Raw genomic sequence first — 23,462 nt, 5'->3', positions numbered from 1 at the left:
CAAAATAGCTTCTAATTATGTTTTGTATTTCAATCCTGTCTGTTGTGATGTTTCCTTGTTCATTCCGAATTTTAGTGATTTGAGTTTTCTCTCGTCTTCTCTTTGTTAGTGTGGCTAAAGGTTTATCAATTTTTTTTTTTATTTTTTCGAAGAACCAACTATTTATTTTGTCAATTTTTTGTATTGTTTCTTTTGTTTCAATTTCATTGATTTCAGCTCTGAGTTTAACTATTTCCTGTCTTCTACTACTTTTGGTGCTGTTCTGTTCTTCTTTTTCTAGGGCTTTGAGCTGTAGTGTTAGGTCGTTTATTTGTTGAGTTTTACTTTTTATTAAATGCGCTCCATGAAATAAATTTCCCTCTAAGTACTGCTTTCATAGTGTCCCAGAGATTTTGATATGATGTTTCTTTGTTCTCATTTACCTCTAAGAATTTTTTAATTTCCTTCCTAATATCTTCTGTTATCCATTCATCATATAATAGCATATTGTTTAATCTCCAGATGTTGGAATAGTTTCTGTGTTTTACTCTTTCATTTATTTCTAACTTCAATACATTATGATCTGATAGAATACATGGTAGTGTCTCTGTCTTCTTGTATTTGCTAACATTAGCTTTGTGGCCTGATATATGGTCTATTTTAGAGAAGGATCCATGTGCTGCTGAGAAGAAAGTGTATTCGCTCTTGGTTGGATGGTATATTCTATAAATGTCCATTAAGTCTAAATTATTGATTATGTTATTGAGATCTATGGTTTCTTTGTTCAATTTTTGTCTGGAAGATCTATCCAGTGGTGAGAGAGGCGTATTAAAATCACCTAGTATTATTGTGTTGTGGTCTATTTGGTTTCTGAAATTGAGAAGGATTTGTTTGACATACGTGGATGAGCCACTGTTTGGGGCATAGATGTTTATGATTGTTATATCTTGCTGATTTATGCTTCCCTTAAGCAGTATGAAATGACCTTCTTTATCCCTTCTGACCAACTTTGGCTTGAAGTCCACATTATCGGAAATGAGGATGGAAACTCCAGCTTTTTGCTGAGTCCATGTGCATGGTATGTTTTTCCCCATCCTTTCACCTTTAGTCTATGGGTATCTTTTTCTATGAGGTGAGTCTCTTGCAGGCAACATATTGTTGGATCTTTCTTTTTAATCCAATCTGCCAGTCTATGTCTTTTGATTGATGAATTCAGGCCATTAACATTCAGGGTTATTATAGAGATATGATTTGGTTTCCCGGTCATTTGGTTCATTTTTAAAATTTTATTTATTTATTTGTTTGACACAACTTGTTTCCTCCTTTATTTGACAATTCCTTTAGGTTAATTCCTCCCTTTGCTGATTTGCTTCTTTGTTTTTCATCTCTTCCTCATGGAATATTTTGCTGAGAATGTTCTGTAATGCCGGCTTTCTTTTTGTAAATTCTTTTAGCTTTTGTTTATCATGGAAGGATTTTATTTCATCGTCAAATTTGAAGGTAAGTTTTGCTGGGTATAAGATTCTTGGTTGGCATCCATTTTCTTTCAGGGCTTGGTAAATGTTGTTCCAGGCCCTTCTAGCTTTTAGGGTCTGGATTGAAAAATCTGCTGATATGCGTATTGGTTTCCCCCTGAATGTAATTTGGTTCTTTTCTCTCACAGCCTTTAAAATTCTGTCTTTTTTTTGTATGTTAGGCATTTTCATTATAATGTGCCTTGGTGTGGGTCTGTTGTAATTTTGTGTATTTGGAGTCCTATAAGCCTCTTGAACTTGATTTTCCATTTCATTCTTCAGATTTGGGAAATTTTCTGATATTATTTCATTGAATAAATTGTTCATTCCTTTGGCTTGTTTCTCTAAGCCTTCCTCAATCCCAATAATTCTTAAATTTGGCCTTTTCATGATATCCCATAGTTCTTGTAGATTCTGTTCATGATTTCTTACCATCTTCTCTGTTTGTTCAACTTTGTTTTCAAGGTTAAATATTTTGTCTTCAATGTCTGAGGTTCTGTCTTCCAGGTGTTCTATCCTATTGGATATGCTTTCTATGGAGTTGTTAATTTGGTTTATTGTTTCCTTCATGTCAAGGATTTCTGTTTGGTTTTTTTTCAATATCTCTAACTCTTTATTGAAATGATCTTTTGCTTCCTGTATTTGCTCTTTTAACTGTCGATTGGTGCGATCATTCAATGCTTGCATTTGCTCTTTTATCTCATCATTCAGTGCATGCATTTGCTCTTTCATCTCATCGTTTGCTTCTCTGATCATTTTAATTATGTACATTCTGAACTCCTTTTCTGTCATTTCTTCTGCCATGCTGTCATTGGGTTTTATTGATGTAACATCTAGATTTGTTTGCAGCATTTTTTTTTCCTTGTTTTCTCATATTGTTCAGGTATCAGTGGACCGCTGAGATATTGCAGATTTCCTCTATTGACTTACAATGACCCTGAAATTTCTATATATATCCCCCCTTAGCCTTCAGTAGGCTGAAGTCTTGGAGGAAGTTGATAATGCGGTGCTCCACAAGGAAGCTGCCTCTCTAGGAGTGGTGGCCTTCATGTGGGGTATAATCCCTGCTAGTGGGCAGAGGTGCCTCCACTTGTTGACCAATGGTCATCCAAAGGGGACCTAGGCTGCGGGCTGAGGCAAGGCCTGTTTGGGCCTGACTCTCTGGTTTTACCGTCCTTGTGGGGAAACCTCACGGGGCAGGGAAGACTCACCCGGTGGGGAGCTCTCGCTGGTCAGTTCCCTCCTAGAGGTTCTCCTCAATTTACAGCTACCGCCTGGGCTGGGCTACCTTCCTCTGCAATGTTCCCAGGGGCCCGGCCCTACCTCCTGGGCCTGGGAGCCTCATCCTTCGCAGATGAATCTCCTTAGGCTGCCCCTCCTCAGAGAATCTGCCCGCAGGCCTGGAACCTTCGCTCTGCCCTAAACCTGTCTCTGTGCGGCTCTTCCACCAAGAAGCCTCCTAGATCCTGGGACCCTGCTCTGCACCTAATCGCCTGGCTATGCGGCCCATCCTCTGAGCAGCCACCTGGGGCCCCGTACAATCGCTCTGAGTCCCAGAGACCCGCCACACGCCTCTTCCTCCAGACAGCCGCCCAGTATTCCGGTGCGGTCCGTAGGAGTCCAAGAAACTCACTTCGTGCCTCCTCCTCCCACCAACCACCCGTAGCCCTGGGCAATCAATCACTCCGAGTCGAAGTGACCCTCCCCGTTCCTCCTCCTTCTCCAGATAACCCCCCGGGTGTTCAGGAGCAGTCGCTCTGAGTGGCTCTGAATCCACGTGACCCGCTGCACGGGTCCTCTGGGCAACCGCCCGGAGCTCTGGTGTGGCCACTCAAGACCAAGCGACCCACCACGCTTCTCCTCCAGGCAGCCCCCCTGTGTTCAGGAGCGGTCGCTTTAAGTCCAAACAACTCACCACTCGCCTTCTCCTCTGAGCAGCCGCCTGGAGCGCTAATGCAGTCACTGCGAGTCCAAATGACCCACCGCGCTCCTCCTCCTCCTCCTCCTACTCCTCCGGGCAGGCCCCGGTGTTCAGAAGTGGTCTGAGTCCAAACAGCTCGCCACGCAGCCCCTCCTCTGGCAACCCCCTGTAGCTCTGGTGTAGTCAGTCCGAATCCAAGCGGCCGCACTCCTCTTCCTCCTCCTCGTCCTCAGGGCTGGCCCCGGTGTTCAGAAGCAGTCGTTCTGAGTCCAAACAGCTCGCCACGGAGCTTCTCCTCTGGCAACCGCCTGTAGCTCTGGTGCAGTCACTCCGAATCCAAGCGGCTCGTTCTGAGTCCAAACAGCTCGCCACGGAGCTTCTCCTCTGGCAACCGCCTGTAGCTCTGGTGCAGTCACTCCGAATCCAAGCGGCCACGTTCCTCCTCCATACCTAAGTTCTGTTGTAGGAAGGCTGGGACTTACCCCAGATGTCCACTGGACTGTGTTTACACATGTATTTACACAGCATAACCCTCCATAAGTGCCCAGTTATAGCAGCATTTGCATGTACACTGTACCTCTGAATGTTTGTCATTGGGGAAGCAAGTTACATTCATCAGAATACATTCATTGTACCAGTATCACTGAACACAGGATAATCTTGGCTGTGTCAGCTCCCTCTGACTGGTAGCTATGAAAAATGGAGGTCAGCTGCAGATATTCCAGTCCTGTTTCACTGTGTAGCCCTCTTCAGGGGCAATGGATATGATGCTGAAAAAGATTAATAGAACGTATGTCATCATGTTTTTGGGGCATAACCCCCCACTATGTATTAATGGATATCTTGGTGAAAGAAATACATCTTTACTACTTTATGCCTTGATGGGTGAGCTACAGTAGGCATCAGTGGAAATATATGGAGAGATTGCCTTTAGAAGGTCAGCTTTTAAAGGACTTTTTTGACCTCTAAGTCAATGAAAATAGATTTTGGATTGTTGACCAAGACAAGTATAACACAAGACTTTGAACCTTTAAAAAAATCTTATTGAAGTGTAACATACATATAGTTCCTGAGTGCACAGCTTGATAAATCTTCACAAACCAAACACATCCTGGGGAACCAGAATTTAGATCAAAATACCAGGATGCCAGGCATTCCCCTAGGTTGCTTTTCAGCAAACCTCACCCCTGAGTAATTGCTACACTAACTTCTAACACCATAGGTGATTTTGTCTATTTCTATGATATTTTTGAATTTGAAAAATTAGAATCATCCAATGTATACTTTTTTATGGATTCTTTTATGCAATATTATGATTATGAAATTTACCTATATTTTGCATATAGCTATAGATATTTTCTTTCTCGTTGACTTGTAATATTCTTTTTAAAATTATTTTTTTATTTTTTACAGACTGCATTTTGATTCATAGTACACAAATGGGGTACTATGGTTTCATTTCTATGGTTGTACATGATGTAGATTCATACCATTTGTGTAATCATATATGTACATAAGGTAATGATATCTGTCTCATTCCACCATTTTTCATACCCCCTCCCTCTCATTTCCCTCTTAGGTCATCTAAAGTTCCTCCATTCTTCTCTCACTTCCCACCCCCACCCCCATTATATATTATCATCTACTTATGGGGGAAAACATTCTATTGTATGAATATATCATAATTTATCCATTCTACCATTTAAGACCATTTAAGCAGTTTTCAATATGGAGATAATTACAAATGATATTGTTGTGAACATTCTGGTGTGTGTCTTTCAGTGAACATATGTCTATATTTTACTGGATGTTAACCTAGAAGTATAGTTGCTAGGTCATAGGCTAAGTGCATATTCAGTTAATTGAGTATATACTATCAAATAACTTTCTGAAGTGCTTGCACCAATATTTATTCTTACAAACTGCATATGAAGGTTTTTGTCAATGTACATCCATTCTTACATATACTTGATATTGTCTTTTCCTTTACAAAATCTTTTAGTTTTTAATAAACACAAATTTTCAGGACATCACTGTTACTATTGTGAAAATAATAAATACCTTGTATGAAGACCTTGTACTGAACTGGAGAACCATTGAACAATTGTATCACTGGAAAAGATGACAGTTGGTGACAATAAGTAACTCATGTCCCTTATATAGAGCTTTTCCATTTTACAAAACATTCTAGCTCCTCTGCTACTCTGTTTGTAGGAGTTCTGGGAAACGTAAGGGAAAGTCTACCTCCTCAGTATCTTATTTTTTGGTTTCAGAACTCACTTTTTAAAAAGTTTGGCATATACCTACATTTTAGTTGTTTGTTTACTTAACCATATACTCTACAAATATTGACAGAGTTCCTATTATGTGTGAGGACCTATAATCATGTACTAGGAATACAAAAATTAGTAGCACCAGGTTTTTCATAAGATTCTAGCTTAAAGAATAAAGAGGACTAGGGTCAAGTTGTTAATTCCCACAGATAGTAATGTTGCCTTTTGTGTTATTTAATATTATGTTTTAGAATGAGGATCAGTTAGAGTTTATTGACAACTGTTCTTTAAGGAGTGAATCATGTTAAATATATGAAATGAATTATGAAAGAGTGGATACACACTTTAGGAAGCTCTCTGAGAATATAGACTAGGACCAACAAATGTTGATTTTGAAGGAAGTAATTGAAATTGAAATATCTTTGACAGGGTTACACACTTCTAAATGGGAATACTGTATTTTTTTTGTACTTTTTTGATTTTTTCCTACATGATATTCAATGAAATTAAGATTGCATTGGTTGAGGCTTAATCAGGGAAGTAGACCCCTGTATGTGATATGGAATAAAGGATTTATCATATAATTAACTAGATATTATAAAAACCATGAGAGAAAGTGGGTGCTTTGGTTTGGACATGAGGTATCCCCCAAAAGCTCCTGTTAATGCAGGAATATTCAAAGGTGAAATGGTTGGATTGTAAGAGCTATAACCTAATCAGTTCATCAGTTAAAATGGACTGACTGGGTGGTAACTATAGGTAGGTGAGGCTTGGTCATTCACAGGGCAGGGCTACCCAGAAAGTGTTCATCTTCCCTGTGGCACCTTCCCCCTACCCTCTCTCCCTCCCTCTACCTCTCTCTCTCCTGCTACCTCCCTCCCTCCTTCCTTTCCAACCCCACCCTGAGCTAAGCGGCTTCCCTGTGCTGCCCTTTCCACATGAAGTGCTGCCTCACATTAGGCTGAAAGCAATGGATTTAGCCATCTATGGGCTGAGATCTCTGAAACTATGATCCCCAAATAAACTTTCCCTGCTCTAAGTCATTCTTGAGGGTATTTTGGTCACAGCAACTCAAAAGCTCACTAAAACAGTGGAAAAGTAAATATCCAAAAGGGATGGCTGTCATAGCAGAGAAATCTTCTAATCCAGGCCCATGCTATGGATCTGGTGTTATGGTTTAGAGATGAGGTGTCCTCCAAAAGCTCATATATGACAAAATGCAAGAATATTTAGAGATGAAATGATTAGATTATTAGAGGTATAACCTAATCATTGGATTAATCTACTGATAGGTATTAACTGGGTAGGAACCTACCTAGGCAGGTTGGGTGTGACTGGAGAAGATAGGTCACGGGGGGTATATCCTTGGAGTTTATATTTTGTCTCCACTGAATGGGTTCTCTCTGCTTTCTGATTGCCATGTCCTGAGCTGCTTTACTCTGCAACACCCTTTTGCCATGATGTTCTGCCTTACCCTGAGCCCTGAGCAATGGAGTTGGCCATCTATGGACTGAGACTTCTGAAACCCTTAGCACCAAATAAACTTTTCCTCCTCTAAATTTGTTCTTGTCACGTCTTTTGGTCACAGTAGTGAAAAAGCTGATTAAACAGCTGGTGAAGAAGTCTGTGGAAAGCATCCAATCAGTGCCTGGAGTATGTCAACAGGGCAGTGATCAAGAGCAGGTGTTAATGAGGAAAGTTGAATGTAAAATGGGAGGGAACATGAAGTCATGAGCCAAAACTGGAATCCACAGGGACAAACTGGCATGCATATCTATCTATCTCCCACTTCACCCTAGAGCTACAGAAGGACCCTGTGTCCTCATTACAGAGTGCTTGTGTGAATAACACAGGACCCAAAAGCTGGAGGCAGAGACTGGTAGGAGCTGGAAAAGTCCAACCCTGCTCTCCCACACCCAGGTAAAGATGTGTTCAATCTGCCCAGAGCTCCAGATCTACCTCCCTAGTACGATGGCTGTAGCTGTGCTTCCACTCTACAAATCCAATGGAAATTTCTTTAGGTGACTAGCCCTCATCCAGAACTATCCAGAGAAACGTAGCTCAAGCTTACTAAATTGACGTAGCACAAAACTGCCACAGAGATCACCAGGAAGAGTCACAGAAGAGAAAGAAACCATAGAGATGATATAATTCAATCCTTTCATTAGAAAGATGTGAAAACTGTGGCCACAGAGATGAAGGCCAATCCAGTGTTACACAGCTAGGTACAGGCTTAGAATTTCAATCTCACATGTCTCCATCTGGGAGATATCACAAAGAGAATGATGTTTGTGAAGTTAAGACACCTGAATTTTTGTCATTAATTAAATTTTGGTCCCAGGGAGGAAAAAAATCACTCAGTTCCTGGGTTCATGTTTTCTAATGATTGAATAGTATATAGACTAGGCCCAACAAATCAAAGTGGCTTATTTAGTAACTAATGAATAAATCTAGTCTCTCAATAACCAACATTTAACAAAAATTTCCTCAACTTAAAGAAAAAAAATTGAAACCACACTCCTGCGACTCAGTAATGAGCCATTCTTTTGGGTTCTTATGAAATGTATCCAGGGCTAGAATGGAAAACCATGGTCCTTCCTCTTTTGCACAAGTCAGATCTCCAGTCTCTCAGCCATGTAGCTATTAGACTTCCTATATTCTTGTCACCCCATGGTAGATTCTACTTATTTGACCCCCTTCAGTGTGACCTTTTCAGCATGAGTCGAGTACTGCATAGCTGGAAAAACTCTACTCCAAAAAGTGTTGATACGAAGAAGCTGGAAGGATATCAAACTTCTGGTTGTATATTTCTGTAATCTTTGCTCATGAATTTTCAAACGGCATTTAGCAGCAACAGCTCATTTCTGCTCCATGTGGCATCAGCTGGGGTGGCTCAAATGCCTGGAACTGAAACCATCTGAAGGCTACCCGCTTCCAGTTAAGGCTGTTTGCTGGAATTGTTATGTATAGATTCTCCATGCGGTCTCTCTGCTTCCTTGTGGCAAGATAATTGTGTACAAGAGAGAGCCTCCAAAGAGAACCAGGCAGAAATTGTATTGAATTTTGTCATTTTGAAATCACTTTACATCATTTCTTCCATAGTCACAAGCCTCCCAGATTCAAGAGAAGAATGCTTTGATCCCACGTCTCCATGGTTCCATTATAAGGAAAGCTGTGGCAAGAAGAGTACACAGTACCTGGGACGAATTGATAAACATAGAGTCTGTCAACTAAATAAATTATTGTCCAACAATGCCACAGAAAATATGTATGCAAACACATATACATACCTAAAAAGTGCATGAGATTAACGCTTGTATTCAATTTGCTTCCAAGAAAAGAGAACTGGGCCACTCAATTATTTTAAAATAAAAGTGCTTCATCTTCATCATCCATTTTCTCTTGCAGAAAATAAATTGGGCTGCTGAATTTTGAATCCAAACTCTCTCCATGATAACAAAGCCTAAATTTGCTAAAGGAAAGGTTACAATTTCTTACAACATTCGAAAAATTTAAATTATGGATTGTATGGCATTTAAAAGTACAAATAATAGCAGAGAATAGCATTCCACTAAAGAGCTAACACACACACACACACACACACACACACACACACACACACACACACACACGGGAAAGGAGTGTTCTAAAATATATAGGGAAATGAGTGGAAATGTAATTGTTTAACTTGGTCTTCTTAGATTGATATTAAGCCAAGCTTTTTGCTTTTGATTTTTTTTTTTAATCAGAGTTAGGTGATTTTAGAAATAATCTGAAGCCTGGAGGGGAAAAATTAGTAATCATAGGTACAGAAGTGAGTAAAATTTTATCTTTGGAAACTCTAAGTAGCTCAAAACAGGTGGAGAGTAGGGTGTGGTCTAAGGGAAGATAATAAGGCTGAACAGATGTTATTATTAATTTTAGGGTTTTTAATTATGAAGTATTTCAAATATACAAAAAGTCATAGAAAAAATAATGTATTCATGTACCTGTTAATCTAGTTAATACCTATTAATCATTTGCCTTATTTTTCTCAAATTTTTTTTCTAAATAAATAAAATATTAACTAATAAATCAAATCCTTATCTTTCTCATCCTTTACCTTCTGTCCCTCTCCAGAAAACATCATCATCCTAAAGTTATGTGTGGCACTCCTTTGTATGTATTCATATTTAGTTCTGGCAAAATATTAACTGAGTTATGTTCAAATTTGAGGATTTGACCAGAAAGTAATTCATGAATTAGGCAGCTCCAGATTGTGTGACATTTTTGGCTCCACTGAAGGGGTATGATGGGGCTTTATATAGGGTCAGGCAAAGAAAATATTTGATCATTAAGCTTCTTTTTACTGTTTGCACTCAGTTTGTTTATCTAGGAACTCAGGGGTCTGAAGCTACACCAGCCTGATGACCTCTCAATTATTTTTAATAGTACTTATGAATGGATTTCTACACTGTTGTATCTTCATGTTTTAAATTTTTTAGAAATGGTAACATGTTGGAGTACATGACCTTTGGCAGTTCTTTTTTTTTTTTTTTTTGCGGTGCTGGGGATCGAATTCAGGGACTTGTGCTTGCAACGCAAGCACTCTGCCAACTGAGCTATCTCCCCAGCCCCGGCAACTCTTTATCTATCACTCAACTTTATGATTTTGAGCTTTAGCCATGGGACATAATCGTGCCATTGGTAGAGTGAAGATGCACATTTGTTACTGCACAGAGTTAATAATTTATTCAACTAAATTTATAGTTCACCTGGAAAGTGACTTAAAGGGGATAGTTTTTGTATTTGTAGAATATATTAATTATAGGTGACAGGGCTGAACACCAGACCCCAAAGTGAAAACAGAGGAAAAGAAACATGGTTATTTGCACCCTAGTCTTTACAATTTTGAAGGCTAGGTGATTTCTCCTAAAATCCATCCTGTGAAGGGCTTCGTTTATTACAGCATGGAATCCATTGCCTGCCCAGGAGGCAGTACACCTTAGCTGAGGTGGAGTGAGGGGCTGAGGGAGCCAGATCTCTGGACTTCTACCAGGCAACCTTGTCACCATTTCTTACCCCACAGATCTCTCTCACTGGGAACTGTCACACTTGGCAAGCAGAATCTATACGCCCCAGTTTGGGAGAGCTGCAGAGTTAGTTGGATGACATCCATTCTTTCTTATCCTGCTGCATACATGCCCTATTTTCATTCCCTACTACCATGAGAAATGCTTTATTTGATGCTTTAATTATCAGTTGCACTTCTGATAAACTGAGTGATTCTCAATTTTTTTTTCTACATTGTTCAAATGAAGGAACTAAAGGGGTATTTCTTTTCAGAGCACAAAATTGAGTCAACAGCTTAGTATCAGATATGCATGAGCTATTATGTATACTCCATCTCTTGTCTCTGTTTACCACATTACTCTGAATATTTCAAAGAAACTCCTAACATGCAGAAGCTCTGTTTCAAAGAGGGAAAATGGACTGTGGACACATTTTATTTTTGAGGTGATTTTTTTTTAATTCAACAGTATCTACCAAATTAAATGGTACATTGGCCTGTGTCACTGTCAACTAATGATATTTTATTTCTATTGCATTTCTGAGTATGTTAGGCTAAAACAAGTGACTTCAAGAAAATTAAATTGCATGGAAGCTTTTCAGGACATGTTCAAATACTAACAGGTTTGATAAATATATTTATCTAACAAGGGTAGGACAAAGAGCTCTTTGTTTACTGACATACTTTATTGTCATTCTGCTGTATGCCTCTCGTGTGGCTGTTTTATAGAACATAAAGTCTAGGTATCCTGTCGGATTCCCAGCTCTTATTTATAGCTTGCTGCAAAGTGGCTTATTGTCATTTATTATTTCTTATTTGATTTATATAACATCTTTCCACCAAAGAGCTTGAGGGTTTATTTATATACAGAGTGTGTACATACACCCACACACACATACACACCCCACCCTTGAAGTTCACTGAAAGCTGTGATGTTGTTAGCTATATCACTAACTACATCTGTATGAGGCTTTTCCATTTGGTTTTGTTTGTTCTAAGACTGTTATAGGAAAGCAATTGCCATATTTTCTTTCACTTTGAGTGCTTGTTGTTTGCCTCTAGGTGGATCGGATCATCTTCTGTGTCTTCCTAGAAGTTGACTTCAAAATCTACAAAAAGAAAATGAGCGAGGTTTTCCCTGTAGGTGAGTAAAGCCATTTGTTTCCTTTGGAATTCACAATCGAAGAAGTAGAAGCATTACTTATATTTATATCTCATTTTACATCATAAGGACTGTTACAAATGTGATTTTCATATGTCAGCCATCCCTGCAAACTTGTATCATAGTCTCTGAGCACTGAAGGAGATGACAGAAAACCTGGGCTCTAGACCCCTCTGCCTTAGGGCAGTCCTTTCATCTTTGGGTCCCCTTTCCTGACATCCAAAATGAGGGTTTGAACCAAATGACTCCACTGTCCCCATATTGCTTGGTCTGCGTTTGCTTCCCTAATGAGTAAGATTTCCAGGCCTCGTGACTACATTGATCATGTTAAATCCCCTTGTTGGAAATTGTAAGGGACCCATTTATATTTGTAGTCACGATTCAAACTGTTCCTGCATTCCATCCCCACTCCACCCAATTATCTCATGCCAAATTGCAATAACTACAGTGGAACTTTCTAAGGCAATCTGCAAATGGTAAGTCATTCACCTTATTTCACACTCCTTTTTAGAATGTAGGAAAAACTTCAGGGTTATTAAAGAACCTTGAGTAATGGATTTACATCCACTGAATGTGCCAATAGTCATACTGGGATAATTTGAATATTTCCCCCCATTCTCCCTCTTCCAGTCTATTAAGGCTGACGCTTGTTTAATGCCTTGTTATTTTTATGGTGTCATTAAAGTCACAGTGCCCAAAGTGCTATCCTTAGACACGGTAAGAATTGCCTCCTGCAAATTTCAGGCTACTGTGAGCATTGTTAGTACCTGCCTTCCAGAGAGCTTTGTTTTCCTGAAGTTTCCATCTCCATCGGTAAGTGGTTTTTTGCACAATGGGTGACTGTGGTAGATGGCAGGGAGTGAATAAAAGGTCTTTGGTGCATATTTGTCCTCTTAAGAATTCTGTTGGAGCTAAACAAGAAAGAGCATGCCCTACCCACAGATTCTGATCCATAAGCCTAGGGCAATGTAGAGAACCATGGCAGAAAACTTATGGAGATTTCAACCCCATGCCAATGCCCTAAGTGGATCTGGGTGACTTAAAGATGTTCAACCACATGCTAATGCCCTAAGTGGATCCAGTTCTTCTGGGAACATAAAGTCCTTTCCCAGTTTTATAATTGAAAGGTGAATCTTCCAAATATATTTAACTTGGGACTTTAAAGTATTTCCCTAGCTGGAACTTATATAAATTCCTCAAAGATTTCCATGAGATAAAGAACAGGGTTTTATTTGTAATCTTTTTTCTCCTCTTCCTTTGCTTTCTCCTCTTCCTTCCTGTCCTTTTTATCACCTTCATAGTTTTAGCATCTCGGTGTTTTACAGTGTAAAGCACACAATAACTGTTTAATGAGCAGTTGTTGCAATGAGTTGAATTTAATAAATTCTTCTTGCCATAATCTGATGGCTTTGTTTTTTTCAATTTCAATCCCTGAGTTTCATCTTTCTCCTTGATTTCCTTATAACCACTGTGAGTTTATTGGTACTTGCGTTTTTAAGTATTCTTAAAAGAAATTGTTCATTATATAAAATATATGACTTGGTCTCTGACACAAATCTCCTCACTTCTTGACAAAATTGCAGCATAATTTTTAAGATTTTATAAAGTTTAGGCTCCCTGAGATGTTTAGAAATAATGACATTCATTTTCATGTCTTCTAAAACAAAAACATTTTCACTTGAACACATGATAAAAAAATAATTGCATAATTATAATGCATTGATGTTGAAACAAACCTATCCATCAACAGGTATATCTAATGATGCATAGCCAAAATCACATTGAGATTCTTAGAAAATAAGGCAGTTTTTGAGGTCTAGAATATATTAATAACTATGCAAATAAATTATTGTTTGAAAAATTGCTATGTTAAACAAATCCAAAAACTCATCTCAGTACTTGAGCAGGCGAAATAATAATAAAATCATCCTCAGTTCCACATCAATGCTTCAAAGCACACCATGCTCATGAAATTATTTCCAGTGCTTATTTATAATAGTAAGTACATTTTAAAATAAATGTCAAAATCCCCAAAACTTGTGGAGTATTTCTGCAATATTCAGACATCAGCCATTTGTAAATTCTAAATATACAATATGAAATAAAGTTGATGTCAAATGGGATATGTGATTGCTAATGCAGATGATACACATTACCTGCCCTTAATTTGAATTTATGGTTATTTTATAACCAGTCCATCTTTGATCGGAATGAATTTTCCTGGCTTACTATATATTTCCAACTAGTGTTCATAACCCTTCCTAATGCAAAATAATAAAAGTTCTGAAAAAAAGTCATTTTTATGCAAAACTAAACTTTTTTGTTTTGTGGTTCTTTAATCTTATGTCTGTGATTGTTTCATAACTGAGAATCTAAGACAAACTGTATAAGAAAACAATAAGTTAAACTAGAGAAGATCATACTGAAAATGGGACACAGGTATAACCTCCCATAGGAACAATTGCTGACGTTGATGGGTTGTTGCCTATCAGCCAGAAACATCATTCATTTCTTTACATGGGCTAATCAGTTCATCTTCAGATCAGTTCTTCTATGAAATATAAGAACATACATTAACCCTGTGTTGTGATTTCCATTGTTATGGTTTCTTTTTAATGTGCTCTTAAGGTCTGTCTCCAGAGGGGCCATAAGCCAAGATGACCTCTGTCTAGGAGAGCCGTAACTGGAAAGTTAGTTTCAGATGAGTGTATTGGGTAAGACACAATGAGGAAGTGAAACCAAAATGCATGACAACAGAATAAATTTATTATTTACAGGTCCAGAGAGGTTAGGGGTGCTGTTAGGAGGCTAATGGAAGTTTGTAGACAGCAGGGGGCTCCACCATCAGGGGGAGTGGGGAGTGACAGAGAGCCTGTGGGACTGTGCCCTCACTAGGGTCTGTAAGTGTTGTCCCTAAGGCTTTCTCACAGGGGTTCTGAATTGGTTAATGTAAAGAAAACATTCATGAAAATGGAACTTACTTACATGACTTTGGTGTTGACCCTTAGATTTGATCATAGCCAGCAGCTGTGCGGTATGTTGGGTTTTTAGGTCAGTGAGATGAAGAGTGAATGGATCCTTTCACAAACAACCACACAGGGAGTGGAAGTTTTAACTAGGCCAAAGATGATGGGGTACAACTGGGTTTCAAACAACTATGACAGGTTCAAAAACGCATGCCAAGGCCGTTACTGCATCGTACAATCTACGACGCTACCCTGCTTTTTAGATGTGTCAGAAAGTGTGGCATACAGCTAGGAATCAGCAGAACTAGATTTTAAAATTGAGAATGACATCTATCATTGCGCAAGTGATAATAGGTTAGTTTTCTCTGAGCATCATCAGAGAAGTCTAGGGTCAAGTTCCAGGATGCCTTTTGAGCACTGAGAAAGTCCCATCCCTGATTTTATCTGCTGCCCATTATTTTTCAAAGTTGCCACACTTCTCTTTCTTCCAACTCCTATAAATGTCCTCGTGAAAACTTTTCTAATGGGAATCAAATTGGTATCTCATCATGGATCTCAAAAACAAATTCTATCTAAATCATCCAGGCAGTATGGCAGGTGAGCAGGTAAGTGATAATGGGGAAGCCCAAAGACCTTATGGCATGACCACAGGAGAAAGTAGAAAATTGCCTACATTAGTTTAAAAAAAGATGCCTACATTAGTTTTCCTAGTACTGCTAAAATAAAGTAGCATAAATCAAGTGCTTTAAATAACAGAAATACATTTTCTTGCAAATTCTGGAGGCTAGAAGTCCAAGATCAAGTGTGGGCAAGATTAGTTTCTTCTCAGGCTTGTAGATACCTGTCTTCTCCCCATGTTTTCACTTGGTCTTTCCTCTAACATCCTCTTCTTATAGGGACACCACAGATTGGGTGAGGACCCTATCTAATTTCCTTATTTGAATTCCATTGCCTTTTTAAAGGCCCTGTCTCCTTAAACAGTCACATTATGAGGAACTGGGAGTTAGAATTTCAACATATGAAGTTTGCAGGGCGAGGGCATGACTTAGCCCATAATAGTGCCCACCCTGGAAATTCAGTAGGAATCTCAAAAGAAAGAAATCAGCAATGATTTTTTGCAGCAGTTTTATGTCTTGCCATGGGGTGAAACACATTTGACTTTTTCCTTCCAGATGTATTATTTGGAAGTATAGCGAGACAGCTTTATGGAATTATCATACACTTTGGTTGGGAATAATTTATAGTTACAGTGTACCATTATGTGGCCTAAAGCAAATAATATTTCTGTGATTCAACTCAGAAGTCCCTTTGTTCTTTATATAAAAGGTTTGTATTTTTCAGAGTGTAGAATTGTGCGTAGTTTTCATTGAATATAAAAAAAAAAGTCCTGATGTGTAATATGGAAGTCAATTCTATCTTAAGTCCTAAAAGAGAATTTGGGGATATGAATTTTTCTTATAATAACAAATAAGAGCTTGACAGTTTTGTAACAATATTAAAGAATCCTAATGTTGAAAGCTTGGTTTTTGCCTTTCCTTTAAGGGAAATCCTGCATTTGTTCACTGCAGTGTTTCCCAGTTATGAATGACTTTGCCTTCAGGGAACATTTTGAGACATATCTGTTTTTCATGAATGTGGAGAGAAAAGGCTACTGGTTTGTAGTTGGTAGAGACCAGAGATGTTAATACACATTCTACAATGCATAAGACAACTCTCCATAACAGAGAATTATCTATCCATAAATGTCATAGTACAGAGGTTGAAAAACTCTTGACTACTGTAATCACCATTCTCTTATAATTGAGGACACTGAGACTGTCTTTGCATTTAGACTGGATTTATTTCAGAGTTTTGCCTGCAGTTCTTTTAGTTGTTGGATTTTGAACCTATGCATTGACAATACCATTCTTATAGCTGAAGAGGCAAGTATCGTGCAGAACAGTTGGAACACATATTAGCTAATAATCAAGTATCACATTGCCATGATCATAGCATCCAGAAATTCAGAGGAAAATACACATGAAGACCAGATTCGTTGGGGCAAGTTTCACAAAAAGCATGGCACTTGTAGTAATCTTTAAAAGATGAATGGCAGCAGAAAAGTGATGCTGAGTATTATACGAACAACACAGAGGGAGAAGGGCAGTTTGTATTAGAGAAATTGGGAAATAAAATAGGATGCTTATTTCCAGTTTGTGAATCTCTGAACAGTTAAATGCTCCTCCTCTTGTAATAAACAGTCAGGACTAAGAGCAATTCTCTGAGTGAAAGAGAAGCATGATTGATCCTATATAGACAGGGTCTGTTGTACACCTAATGAAGGTTTCACTTAGGATTGTTCGACTTCACAATAGTGCGAAAGTGCTAAGCTTTTAATAGAAACCATACTTCAAATTTTGAACTTTGATCCTTTCTCTGACTAGAGATGTGCAGTATGATGCTTTCTCATGAGGCTGGGCATAGCAGTGAGTTATATTCCCAGTCAGTCATGTGATAATGAGCAGACACACTGGTACTCTACAGACTGTTGCCGAGTTAGGATGTGCAGTAGGCTAAGTGTAGTAAGGGTGTTTTGGGACTGAGATATTTTGAACTCATGATAGATTTATCAAGATGTGACCCATCATAAGTCAAGAAACCCCTGTATTTAAGGATTAATTCAGTCCGTGACTTAAGGGACAGGCCTTCAAACAACAACCCTATGTAATAGGATCATCATCTGCCTTCTTGCAGATAGATGGTAGTGAACAGAGACAGAAGAAAAAAGCTGAAGTCACATAGTTGGTGAAGCATGACATCAAAGCTTTTCCACTGTGCAATGCTCCTTCCTATAATGATCTGGAAAACATGGACAATTGTGTAAAGAACCTTATCTGCCACAAAAGCCACATATTACTTTTTTGCAGTAATATGCTAGAACTCCTGAAATACTAGTGTTCCTCCAATCATATTGGTGCCCTCCCATGTGATCCCCCTCCTCTGCTCACTTCCTCCTTCCTTACCAGTTTAGTGGCTTGGTGGGCCACTAAGATTTTCTTTCCTCTTGTCACATCAGTGTAAGAGTTGGAAGACAGCATCTTGAAGGCACTGTTGATGAAAAGGTGAGGAATTTCTGAGAAAGATAATTCATGACTAGTGAATATCTTGACAGTCAAAAGAATCTGTGGGGAAAGAGAATCAGCTGCTGGGTCTGTCATTGCAAGATGTAAATTCTAATCCTATTAAAACCCCAGAAGTTGTGGTTTTGTGCATTTGGCTTTCCTCTTGCCATGGGAAAACATAGTCATGGGTCAATTCCAAATGTAATGAATAACAATGTAAATGATTATTCAGATAGGTATCTAGATCATGCATAATAAATTTAAAAATATCTATATTTTTAAAAAATTGTTTAAGTAGGCAACTTAACTTTCGTGATCATTGTATAAAAAAAAAAAACCTTCTTATTACCAAAATAATATAGGTATATAGTAAAAATCAGATAAGCGAAAAGAAGAAAACGCAAACCATTTTCTGTCCTATAATCCAGAGATGAATTATATTTTATTGTTTATCCTTCTGGTCCTTAGAAATGGAAAATGCAAACAACCAGAAATTTAGTCTTATAACTTGCTTTTGTCATTTAACACAAATCATGAACATTTTATTTTCTAGTCGTTTTATATTCTTCCATAACATATAATTTTAATGGACCCAATGCTTCCCCCAAAACATACTTTATTAAACTTTGGAATCATTTTTGCAATGGTCCTGTATTTGTTTATAAGCAACAATTTTAAAAAACCATCTTTTTATGTAAATATTGGTGTCATTCATATTTGTTAATACTTTTTGAAAGTGGACTTACTTTTCAAAGGCCTACAAAACCCAGATACTTTTGCTAGTAATTGTCAAATTGGTCACTTTGTTTGATGCTGTGTACCGCACAACTATAGGGATTTCCATTCACAGAGACAAAAGCATGAAGATTCACTCCTAGTAACCTGAGTTTACATTCCCATGAACAGCAGATAAGAACATAGCTCTCTCTTGCTCTTCTCAATGGGTCACATTCTCATGATGTTATCACTTTTATACGTGAAGTAATGTAATTAATGGGTAACAATGTGCAGTTCTTTGGCTACAAATTTGGTTTATCCTTTCCAGTTACTTAATATATCTACAAATTTCTTATATGAAATTGCTAATTATATTGTTTATACACTTTTGATTATTTCAGTTTTTACTTACTAATTAATAAGATATCTTTATATATCAAAGCCCTTCAACCTTTCAAATATGTATCATAAATAATCTGTTTGTTATTTATCTTTGTGATGTTATTCTTTTATAACCAACATAGTGAGAAAAAAATAGGCAGGTGAAAGAAAAGTATAAGGAAAGAATTGAGAAAGGAAATAAGGAAGGAAGAGAGAAAGGAAGGAAGAAGTAATGGAAGAAAAAAGAATAATGGTGTAAAAGAAGAAGAGTAAGAAACTATTCTTTCTTTCACTAGTGCATTATAGTTATGTGTAACATTTGGGTTCATTCTGACAAAAGCATACATGAATAAAATTCTATTTATTCCATTTCAGTCCCCAGTCCCTTCCCTTTCTTCCCTTCCTCCCTCCCCCTATTCTCCTCCCTCTACTCTACTGGTCTTCCTTTCACTTGTTTGTTTGTGATCAGTCCTTTATAGAGATATACATAAATGTGCAATTCTGTGGTATAATTATACACATACATAGTGTAATTTTGATAAATTTATTCTGCATTTCCTCCCCTTTTATGTCCCTCCTCTCTCTTTATCTTCCTGCCTACACCCTAAAACCGAGAACGATCTTCCCTGTATTGTTTTGTTTTAATTTTGGATCTCCCCCCAACTCTTTTTTCCCTTATTTTTCTCTAGTTTACACTATATATATGAGAGAAAACATTGGACACTTGATTTTTAAGTCTGGCTTATTTCACTCAGCATGATATTCTCTAATTTCCTCCCTTTAATGGTAAATGTCATAATTTCATTCTTCTTTATGACTGAGTAAAACTCTATGTATACATCACATTTTCTTCATTCATTCATTGATTGACAGGCATCTGGGCTGGTTTCATAACTTGACTTATAAATTGTGCTGCTATAAATTTTGAAGTGGCTCCATCACTATAGTACACTGATTTTATTTCTCTTGGATAAAAACTGAGGAGTGGGATTAGTTGGGTCACACAGTGGTTCCATTCTTAAATTTTTGAGGAATCTCTATACTATTTCTATAGTGATTCTGCTAACTTGCAGTCCCACCAACAATGTGTAAGTGGACCTATTTCCTCACATTCTTAAGCCTTTATAATCATTTGTATTCTTTACTCAATTCTGATTGGAGTAGATGAAATCTTAGAGTAGTTTTGATTTGCATTTCACTGATTGCTAGAAATATTGAAAATTTTTTCATATATTTGCTGACCATTTTTGTTAAAGAAGAAAGTCTTTTTATAAAGTAGTGAAGTAAAATCCAAAATCTCAAAAATGAATTTAATATTAAGCCTACAGACTTGATTTCAAGGGAAATTATTTTATTCCTAAGTAGACTTGTTCTGTGGCCTGGATTTGTAGTTCAGTGGCAGAGCACTTGATTAGCATGCACAAGGCCCTGGGTTTAATCTCCAGCACCACAAATAAATAAAAGATGACTTTGGATATCCTTCAAGGGATATCATCGTATTAAAAATAAATAAATAATAAATAGAATTGTTCTCACTACTGCTCCTCAGACATTTTTATGCAAAGTAATCTGCTTTGCAATTTTACCAGGGGTGATAGACAGAAAAGTTCCCCCCAAAAGTTTCTACACCCTAAAACCCAGAACCTTGATTATGTAATATTACAAAGAGAAAATAAACTTGCAAATGGGATTAAGGTTTCAGTCAGCTGACTTTATGATAGGGATGTTATCCTGAGTTTTCTGAATGAGGTCAATGTGATCACAAGGAAGAGGGGAATAGAAAAGTAGAATCAGAAGATGTGATTTTGAAAGAAGGTTAAGAGAGATGCCACAGAGTGGCTCTTGAAGATTGTGGAAGAGGGTCATGAGCAGGAATATGGGTGGTCTCTAGAAGCTAGTAAGACAAGTAAACAGATTTTCCTCCTGAGCTTCCAGAAAAAAAAAAAAAAAAATGCAACCCTACCTGTAGGTTAGTTTTAGCCTGATTAGACCCTTAAGGGACTTCTGACTGATTAGAACTGGAAGAAAATAAGTTTGTCTAGTTTTAAGCCCTAAATTAGAAATTTGCTGCAGATATGGAAAAATAAACCACCCCAATGAATAAGTAACATTCACATAACACATGTGTAAACACTGCTTACCGAGTTTGAATTGTACTTTTTTCTCAAAATGCCATATTGAGTATATAGAAAAACCACATAGATTGAAAGAATTCAGAATTTTTATTTAATTATGAATACTTACAGGGACATGACACATTTGTGCACATTTCATGTGCAGATCACATTGCTTTAGAATTCTACAAGCCGAGCTCTCTGTAATGTGACATAAATGAGCTTACTGCCTATTTAGGAAATGGGTGCTAACCATTTCCACTTGATGGGCCTCAAAAGCTACAAACACATTTTGCCTTCAATGAAAATCCAGTGAAGTGTTGCTGTAACCAAGCAACCTGGATGTAGGAACAAGCAGCAGGCATAGACAGAAAGCAATCTGTCCCTTCAACAGGGGTGAGTGTGCAGTGAGTGTAGCAAATGCTGATAAACAGCAGAACAAATAAAGACCTGGGAACACGAGCCTTGACTAAGCAGAGTTTGATCTCATTAGGAAGTTCTAGCAAAAAATACGAGACTGAATGCTACTTAGAGAAAGGGAGCTTACTGTAGGCATCTTAACAGAGACTCTGGCAGGGTGCTTTTGAATGACCCTTCAAACATCCTGGGTAGACTGATTTCTGTTCTTCAGTTGAAAACATTGAGGCAAATGCATGGAGACAATTTCTTTTGAGGAGCAGCATATGAATGAATAATCCCTGATAAAACACAGAAGTAAGAGTAAAGATAAAAATTTAAAAAGGAACTGAAAATCCTCCAACCTATATGCCACTTGATGGACAGCCCTACTCTCAGCCCTGCATCTTTGAAGTCATTTCTTTCACTCACTATTCATTCTGTAATCCACAGCAATCATGTATCTCTATCCTTCTACTGCAACAGTCCTTGTTGAGGTTATCAGAATCTCTTGGATGGGTTGAGTATGATTACCAAAGCCAGCACATATCTGGTCATATGACTTCACAGGACCCTTTAAAGTCCTTCTCATGGCTGAGCAAGCAGCTGTTATCTTGATGAATACCCTGTCATCTGCTTTTCCAGATGTTCATCTGTGGATGACCCAGCCCTCTCTGGTGTACTCACCTACACACTAGTCACCTTCACTGAAGTCTCTTAGGCATCTTCAACTCAGCACATCCAAAACTGTCCTTCCACTTCCCAATTTTCCTCTTCCTGAATCCCATATCTCAGTAATTGATACCATCATGTACCCAGTGGGAAAAACTACAAGCAGCAGAACTATGCAATTTTCTAAGTAGTGCCTTTGATTACTTAATTTATAAATTAATGAGATCTGAGTACTCAATGAGATATTTTTGCTTTTATCTCGTTACTTATTTTTTTTTTTTTTTAATTCTCAAACTGGAGTGTAGGTCAGTGATAGAACACTTTCCTAGCATACATGAAGACTTGAGTTTCATCCTCAGCACCACAAAAATAAAAATTAAAAAATAAATAAATAAATGAAAATTTCTACTACTCCTATCAGTTATCTTGTAGAAAGTGTATTTAACCATTTGTTAGATTTAATGAGCCCAGGTATTCAACTTAATGACAAAAGTCAGATTAGGTAATGACATTCTGTTATCAGAGGGTCTCACTTTGCCAAGTTTCTGCTTTCAAGACAAACAAGAAGCCATAAGGATCCCAACATCTTTCTACTATAAGGAAGTTCCTCTGTAAACACAAATTCTTCCTAGGAGCCATTGGTAATGAAATATCAACAAGATAAGGAATGCACAAAGAGGCCTGTGGTAAGGAATTAAGCTTCAAGGCAGAGGACTTATGAACAGATTAAATAAAAAGCCATAACAGGATAAGGAATTGTTCCCATGCAGACCAGCTCCTATGTGTGAGCATTCCTAAAATAAAAAATAAAAAAAAAAATTGTGCATGTAGACTGATTGCCTTTATTTTATTTTTACGTGGTACCAAGTATTGAACCCAGTTCCTCAACACATACCAGGCAAGCACTTGGCCACTGGGTTACAGCCTCTGTCCAAGCATCCCTAAAATTTTAACAATGTATATTGGAGATCAGTTTCAGGTGTCTGTCCTTATCTTCCCTTAGGGGTGGAAAGGATGCCATAGTAACTCATGATAGTAATTTTTGCTTCATACCACTGTCATTTTTCCATGCTACTGTAGACTTCTTTGAAGTTAGTCTTAATCCAGGAACCATGGTAAACAATCTAAGATTCCTGACTATGGACTATGCTACCAGTCATCCAGCTATAAGATAGCTGGGTGATCTCAAACATGGAAGAAAACATGCAGTATCTTT

General features: G+C 37.8%; 1 protein-coding gene across 1 annotated transcript in view; it reads left to right on the top strand.

The window, feature by feature from the left end:
- Positions 1-23,462, top strand: part of MACROD2 (mono-ADP ribosylhydrolase 2) — a 2,108,743-nt gene that overhangs the window by 1,904,296 nt on the left and 180,985 nt on the right. Inside the window, exon 9 of the mRNA XM_079128517.1 lies at positions 11,800-11,881. Within this exon, the coding sequence (XP_078984643.1) occupies positions 11,800-11,881 (82 nt within the window). The remainder of the gene's footprint in view (positions 1-11,799; positions 11,882-23,462) is intronic.

Source organism: Sciurus vulgaris, assembly GCF_902686455.1.
Source record: "Sciurus vulgaris genome assembly, chromosome: 2".
NCBI lineage: Eukaryota > Metazoa > Chordata > Mammalia > Rodentia > Sciuridae > Sciurus > Sciurus vulgaris.
Note: the sequence above shows the minus strand (reverse complement) of the source record. Positions and strands in the feature narration are given on the sequence as shown.